Genomic DNA, 7,524 nt, shown 5'->3' with positions numbered 1-7,524 from the left:
AACTGATCCGTTTTGGACCGCTTGTGAGAGCCCTGAACGGATCTCACAAACGGAAACCAAACTCCAGTGTGAAAGTAGCCTAATCTGTTTAATGTGTAGATAGAATGATCTTAGACTTAGTTTCTAATACAGTGTAGGGAGAGGGATGTTAAACATTTTAGTATTTTACTTTTAGGGAAAGATGATTATTTTATTTTTTTATATATCTCTCTTAAAAGTGTATCGCCGTGGCTCACCCTGTATGATGCATTTGGTTCGTCTGCTAGACATGTTGATCACTTTATTTTAATTTTAAACCACCAGTTTGGGTGGGTACACATCAAGTTTTTGCCATCTGTTTAACGGATACGTTTAAAAAAATATAAAAATACAAAGGTGTAGCACACTGCTCTTGTATCCTGCAGGGTCCAGTAATAAACGATTTACGTTAATGGAGATATATATATCCATTTTGCAATGGTGACGGATCGCATTACTCGGAGTCTGAATCTGTTAACGTGTACTTTTTTTTTTTTTTGGTATACGTTAAATGGATGGCAAAAAGTAATGTGAACCCACCCTTAGTTGGCTTACTTGGCAGACATTTTAAGACACACTATTCCCATAATTTACACTTTTTAAAAAAGTCACACCTCCCAAGAGTCTAAAATTCTCAAGGTGTGTACGGCAGGGTTTCTTTTTGGCACAAATAGGCCTACAGTTCTGGAGCATTTAGCTTAGTAAGTCTCCCCCATTGCGATTACCATTTCATAATGTCCTCTTCAGATCTCTTGAGATAAAGCTTCTGTTTAGCAAAGAGAAGAATATGAACTCTGCTGTTGTAGTCTACGGGTTATATTGGGCGGAGCCGCTGATATCTTTTACATTACTCTTATTTGGTGGCAGGTTAGGGTAGATAGGGTATGTGGAATGTATATCTGTCATTTATGTAAATGTCAGACACCCCTTATGTTGTCTGTCCACGTGACATTTGTATTTTAGAAGCAGAAATCCAGTAATGTGTGAATAAAAATGCTAGAATATGTAAAGGAATGTGCGCACCATAGGCATACACAGACCCCCCTTGTTGTAGGTGACCCGCTGTTGTAGGCATGCTATTACAAGTGCATTTAGTTTTTTTAAAACATTTTCAGTTGTTCGGTAAATCTTTTGACTCTTATTTGAATGATTAGCTATGCACTGGTGTATGCTAGTTTTGTAGAATGAGGTGTAGTTGTAAAAATAAAATCAGTTTGTGAGCGAACGTAAAGTTTTTAACTTCAAAATATAAAAATGACCAAAGAGAAAAAAAAAAATCCAGATTAGAAAGTTAGTGGCAATCATATTTTAATTGCATGCTTTAATTTCAATATTGTGTTATTCCATGCATGGGTATATGTTTTGTTGATGTTGATCTCTTTAATACTTTTATTATTATTATTATTATTTATTTTTTTACTTTTCAATGTGTTCTATGTCTAATTGATGCCTTTTGTTACCTGGCTAGCAGGGAAAAGGGGTCGAGGCCGGTCCTGACCTGTTACAATGAAGACTGACTTGCTATGTGGGATTACACCGGAAGCTTGCAATGGAGTACTGGTAAGGAAATGAAGAAACCTTTAAAATGTCTGAGATGTATACGAACATTTGTCGCAGAAGACCTTCAAGCAAAAATCATGGATTCTGATATTGGACATTTGAACTAATATGTGGACTTTTGATATGAATTCCTTTAACATTTTTTTGCAGTGCAAGTTATTAAATTTGTTACCCTAAATCTTCACGTGTTCAGCGGAGTTGCTTCATGGCCTCTGGCATGGTATATTGGTAAAATTCTCTTCTATAAGCAAGATTAAAAATTCTGCATATATTATTTTTTAATACAGGGTCCCAATGGTGTGTACTTTGCCATTTTTAAGCAAGTTGTCCATTTTGCTTGCTTTGACCATTTCGATCTGAGCATCTTAATCAACATTTGATTGTGTTTCTAAGCCTGCAGGAATCCTGCCTTCCTTAAGCTTCAATGGTTGCAGCTGTAGGACTACTGTCCAATGTTAAGGTTACATTGGAACCCAGACCCTGCAGTTTTAGGGCTGATGTACTGCAGATATGCAGGTATTTAAAGCTCACGTTTAATGGAACATCTTGATTAAAAATGGCATGGTGACTTTTGCATTTTGATGGTTTAGGATGTTTTGTTTTTGTTCTCTAAAAAAAAAATTAAAAAAAAATGCTTAATTGTGTGGGAAGCAAGGTTAACTACTTATGTATGTATATCGCCATTGGTACCTGTTTTATATACGTTTTTGCTCCCAAAGGTTAATTGTGCCACATGAATTGTGCTGAAATCTTGAAGTTTCGGGTGTAATCATCAGAGCCGGTTAGTCAGGCATTCCAGATAGTGGTTCTTTTCAGAACCTTTTTTTTAAGGGTTGGTTAACTACCTCAGTAGCAGAGGATTGAACTATACCCTGTGTGTACTGTATATAGAAAATCTTTGTTGATGAAAGCCAGGCTTGTTCAGTGTGCCAATGGGGAAGTCATTTTAAAATGTACCAAATGTAATGTTCCCCGGCCTTTAGTGTTAAAGGCCTTGGAGACTTCGCCATGGGCCCCACAACAAGCCTAGCTTTTGTCGTATTTTGTGGCTGAAAAAGCAGCCTTTGCTCTTTCAGATATATTGTAGTTATTTGGCTGTAAAATAGTTTAGCGAGATGTTACTTTTCTAAGACATCAAATGTTCCCAAAAAAAGTACATCAGCAACTTGTCCTAAACACTGCAGTGTCCCCTCAGGTCGGTCAGGCTTTAGCTGAACATGCAGTTGACCTTTTTCTGATGCTATTTAATATGGTTTTCCTAAATGATTAGATAAAGCATATGGGCAGTCACCAAGTCTGGTCAGCACAATGAAGGGTTTCTCTTCACGCACTCCTTCACCTCTCTGCTGACCAGTTTGTGGACAAGCCTTCTGTTTCTCAGAAAATGGGTCATAGATATATTGTGCAGTACAGTTATTTATGTAGCCTTTTTTTTGTTTTTATCTACTTTTTTCTTAAGCACCTTGATAAGGGGAAACATGGCAAATACATCTTTTAATGGAGCACAGTTTCCGCTGTATAAAACACTTCACCTTAAAGGGACACTGCAGTGAAACTACATATTCATTAGGCACCACAATAGTTGATCAATCCTGTTACTCAATAGTAGTTTCTTATTTCCCCAGCAACTGAAATTTTTAAGCAGCATAAATACGGTAGATCTGTCATCTGTTCAAAATGCTCATGACAAACAATCATTTTTTTTGCATTCCTGCAAATAAAATTGTTTTATACTGTAAGCTGGAGGTGAGTGTAACTTATTTTTGTAATAAAAGTTTTTATTTTTTTTAAGTGTCATTAATATAAGTGTATGTTAGTCCAGAGATTCTTTTGCTTTATAGTCTCACTGCAGTATGTTTTCGTGTACTGTTGTTTTTTTTCTCTCTTCATTTTACCATATTGGTTGCCAGTTAGTCTGCAGAATTAAACCTGTTAGGCCAAACAATCAGTAGCACATATGGTTGAGAACAATGGCAAATAAACCTCCACAAGGTTCAACAAACCTGGTTGCAGAACGTTCTACGTGTCAAAAATACTATGTTACTTTTTCTGGCGAAAAATATAAATTCTCACCATCTTTTGATTTTAGCAATATGCTTTAGCTAGAAGTACTTGAGGAAAAAAAAATGTGCAGCCCCATTCCAGTGGGCAGTAGGTTCCTTGAGGTGTAGATCTGCTGCATTTTCCCTTTTTTAAACCACAATCCAAAATGGATCAAGCCATGGAAGGTAAACTAGTGATGAGCAAATTGGCTTGTACAAATCAAATTTGTTCAAACATCAGCCTGATTGAGCAGCAAGGGCCTGTCCCCGTTGCTCAAGACCGCCCCATTGATCAACATGGCCAGACATGTCACCTGGCCCTGTCAATCTCACTCTTGCTTGGAGTAGCTGCACTTCTGGGTGTCTCCAGACATGAGCAGTGCTTGCTAAGCCGGCATCTGCACTGCACAGGTAGCAGCCGAGCAACTGTGCAGGCCTGAGATGTCTGGCTTTAAGGGGAATCTCTTGAGCGGGGCCAGCCCCTCGCTGCTCAGGCTGATTTTTATTTGATTGGTATGAATTTGCTCATCACTACTCTACACATCAAGGAACTACTAGATAAGGAAGGAGAGATTAGCATCCCTCTTTCCCACCCTTTACAGTTTTTGATGGAGAACTTTTTATATTTACGATTTAAGTATTACATTTCAAGTTCTAAAAAAAAAATTCTCACTTTTGTGATATTATATACTGGTTGTGTGATGTGTTTGATGTCAAAGCATGTGTTTGATGTCTGTCTTAATACTGCCACAGCCTCTTCAATGTCAGGTTCTCTTTCTATTGTGCTCATTTCCAGGATATATCTTTTTTTTTTTTTTTTTTTTTTTTTTTTTTACTACAAAATTAATTAAAAGCAGACGACCAGGATTAACTGTGTTGCAAGCAACATTATGGAAATGTATTTTTAAAGTACCTATAGTATTACAAGAAACTATTATGCCTAACTTTTTTAGTAAAAATGATTACAATAAACTGCCAAGTATTCTCCAAAGTTTCAACAAGCAGGGATTTTGACTTTTTTTTTTTTTTTTTAAATATACACTGCCTGTTAACACTTTGGAAAATAAGTGTATGAGCAGGGTAGAGTAATTATAGTTCCCATGAAGCTACTTGTGCTGCAAAACTTGTTGCATTGAAGTTATTTTACTTTGTGAAATTAATTTTTGGTTGCCCTTATTTGTGCTTGCCAGCTTATTCACTTTTGTGCATTTATACCGAAACCACATCATGCTACAATTGGGGAACGAACTCTCGACTAAACTCAGTATTGAAGTTAGTGTTTCACGTTTTCTTCCTGTATCCACCACTACATAAAGCAAGTGTTTGGATCTTGTGGTTTACTTATTTGATAGACAAACATCTGCTGATAAAATGTCCAAGACGAAATCTGTTTCCATTGATATTATACTAAAGCGTTTCTTCTCCCTCTTTTGGGGTGGGTGGTGGGGTTATTGCTCCTAACCCCTCTCCATCTGCTAGAATATATACATAAGAATGGTTTGGCAGAACTTGATGAGAAAATACCAACCTTGAAAGATTTTTATTAGCTGCCTTTTGCCAGTAGGGTTGTATGACTTTATAACATACATTTGGATTTGGGATTGCACCAGTGATTTGCATTTTACTGGCTTTGAATTTTCCATACATATTTTTAAATGTATATAAAATAAAGTGATTTACAAAAACAAGTCATGTTTTCTTGTTTTTTTTTCTCCCCCCCCCCCCCATAAATATGGCATTTAAATGAAAAAATTTAATTGTTGAAATGAAGTTTTTAAGAATTATTTTATTTTAATTTTTTCCATGTCTTTCAGTTTTTGCTCCAGGCCTGGCAATGGGCTGACGCTTTGTTGTGCTGTAGAGATCAATACTCAGCAGTTATGTAATCACAAGTAGGATTACACTGAAAGGGTTTTCTCCACAAGAGGGGACTAAGTGCCAATTTCAGGTGGCTGGGCTTACGGAAACGGCCAGGTGGCTCCCATTGTACTACATGCTGTTCAGGAGTTACTGAAGCAGCATGTTATGCTACACTGGTCATGTAGCTTCCATTCACTGCAATGCCGGTTACGGAAACTGGTTCATCGGCTCGTTTGGCAGGTTCCTTAAGCCCAGCTACTGGGTCAGCGCTTCATCCCATCTTGCCGTAGAAACGGCAAGATGGGACCGCTCCATTAATACTATACATAGCACTGGATCACACCTTTCACAGTAGCTGGTGGTCACAGCTTATTTACTTACCCTTCCTGCACAATGATCTCTACACAGGTCAGACCATAAACACAACAGACATGTTTGCAGATATTTTCTAGGCAGACATGCTCCATGTGGCTGCTTTAAAGTACATCTCTGAATACTGTTAGCAGCTCAGGTAAGATGGCTGCCCCCTTATAATGAACAAAGAAAATGATAAAAAATGGTTTTAATTAATCAAATATAGATGATGCATTCCCTGTATGTATGATACATGTATAGACAGCATAATAGTGCTATCAATGTCTTAGACAAAAAAAGCGCTTAAAGAGAACCCGTCACCACCCCTGACTTGTCTATTTTTAATAACTGCATTCCCTATAATATAAAAACAATTTAGCATCTTTTCCTAAAATTCTGCATTGTGGTGCTCCTCTGTTATTCCTCCTAGATACTTATAAATAAATTCACAGCTGGGCATTACCGTTGCCCTTGTCAGAAGCGGTGTGTCTTTATGGGCAGCATTAGTTGGACAGTGTAAGGACACAGCCCAACAGGAAAAATCCAGTTGTCCAATTTATAAATATTTCTAGGAGGAATAACAGGAACAGCATAACCGTTCTAAGAAAAGATGATCCAAAATGTATTTAATAGGAAATACAAATATCTACTAAAAGGTTTAAATCATAATGCCGTGCCATCCTGTGAAAGGAGCTGTGTCCATAACTGGAAATCACGCTCACACACAGTGTTTTCCCGAACTTGACACATTCGTCTGAAAGAGGCCTTAAAGTGGATTCTCACACAGGTTTTTGGTGGTTTTTTTCCGCAGTTCTGTGTTTTGCTGTAAAAATGCTTCTCTAGGGAGTATAACATCCAATAATATACACCAACCATGGGATGACTACTCATTCAAGTAGTAACCAAGCCTTTGGCAATAATAATAAATGCACAACCTACATAGAAAATGCCAGACCGCTAGTACTAATTAATCTCTATTACAAAAAATCACAATTTAAATACATACATGATTAAAAGAATTGGTGCAGGAGATAAAAAAACGACATCACTGGTGGAAACATACAGTGGACACAGGTCCTTATTCATCCAACATGATTATTCACAAAAGTGCATGTATAAAGATTCAATGAAACCAGGAAAAAAGGACAATTACCCATACTGTGTCTCCTCCAGGATGGCGCCAGTATGGGTGATTGTCCTGTTTTCCTGGTTTTATTGAATCTTTATACATGCACTTTTGTGAATAATCATGTTGGATGAATAAGGACCTGCGTCCACTGTATGTTTCCACCAGTGATGTCGTTTTTATCTCCTGCACCAATTCTTTTAATCATGTATGTATTTAAAAAAATATTTTATTTTATTTTATTTTTTTTGGTAATAAAGAGATTAATTAGTACTAGCGGTCTGGCATTTTCTATGTAGGTTGTGTATAGGGAGTATAATGCTAGAGAAAAACTGCATTTACACAGAGGAGAATAAGTCACTAAAGCAATAAGCACAAGTACCTTAAAATGTTAAAAACAAACATTTGTCGAAGGGGCCTTTAACCTCTGACTTGATGACCAGCTCCATACATGTACAGCGGGCTGATCAGGCGGGTGCAGAATCTGCGCCTGCCCGGTCAGCAGAACGGGCCCGGCAGTCACTGACAGTCGGGCAACTGCTGCATACGCCAGCATCGGTGAAA

At 37.5% G+C, this 7,524-nt stretch overlaps 1 protein-coding gene and 1 long non-coding RNA gene across 7 annotated transcripts in view; one reads left to right on the top strand and one right to left on the bottom strand.

The window, feature by feature from the left end:
• The window catches only part of LOC120998164 (synaptotagmin binding cytoplasmic RNA interacting protein), a 28,443-nt gene extending 24,021 nt beyond the window's left edge, over positions 1-4,422 (top strand). For 3 of the 6 annotated variants that reach the window (XM_040428731.1, XM_040428733.1, XM_040428736.1), the window contains exon 12: positions 1,490-4,422. In XM_040428731.1, coding sequence (XP_040284665.1) covers positions 1,490-1,515 — 26 coding nt within the window. In that variant the 3' untranslated portion in view covers positions 1,516-4,422. Of the gene's footprint in view, positions 1-1,486 lie in introns of all 6 variants that reach the window. The other 3 variants (XM_040428730.1, XM_040428732.1, XM_040428735.1) reach the window with 1 other exon arrangement.
• LOC120998166 lies at positions 3,662-5,302 on the bottom strand. The gene is made up of 2 exons (XR_005778307.1): positions 4,457-5,302; positions 3,662-4,423 (listed from the first exon to the last, which is right to left on the bottom strand). It is a non-coding gene; the product is annotated as an uncharacterized LOC120998166 (long non-coding RNA).
• Positions 5,303-7,524: the final 2,222 nt, after the last annotated feature.

Source organism: Bufo bufo, chromosome 4, assembly GCF_905171765.1.
Source record: "Bufo bufo chromosome 4, aBufBuf1.1, whole genome shotgun sequence".
In the NCBI taxonomy this organism is placed as follows: domain Eukaryota; kingdom Metazoa; phylum Chordata; class Amphibia; order Anura; family Bufonidae; genus Bufo; species Bufo bufo.
Note: the sequence above shows the minus strand (reverse complement) of the source record. Positions and strands in the feature narration are given on the sequence as shown.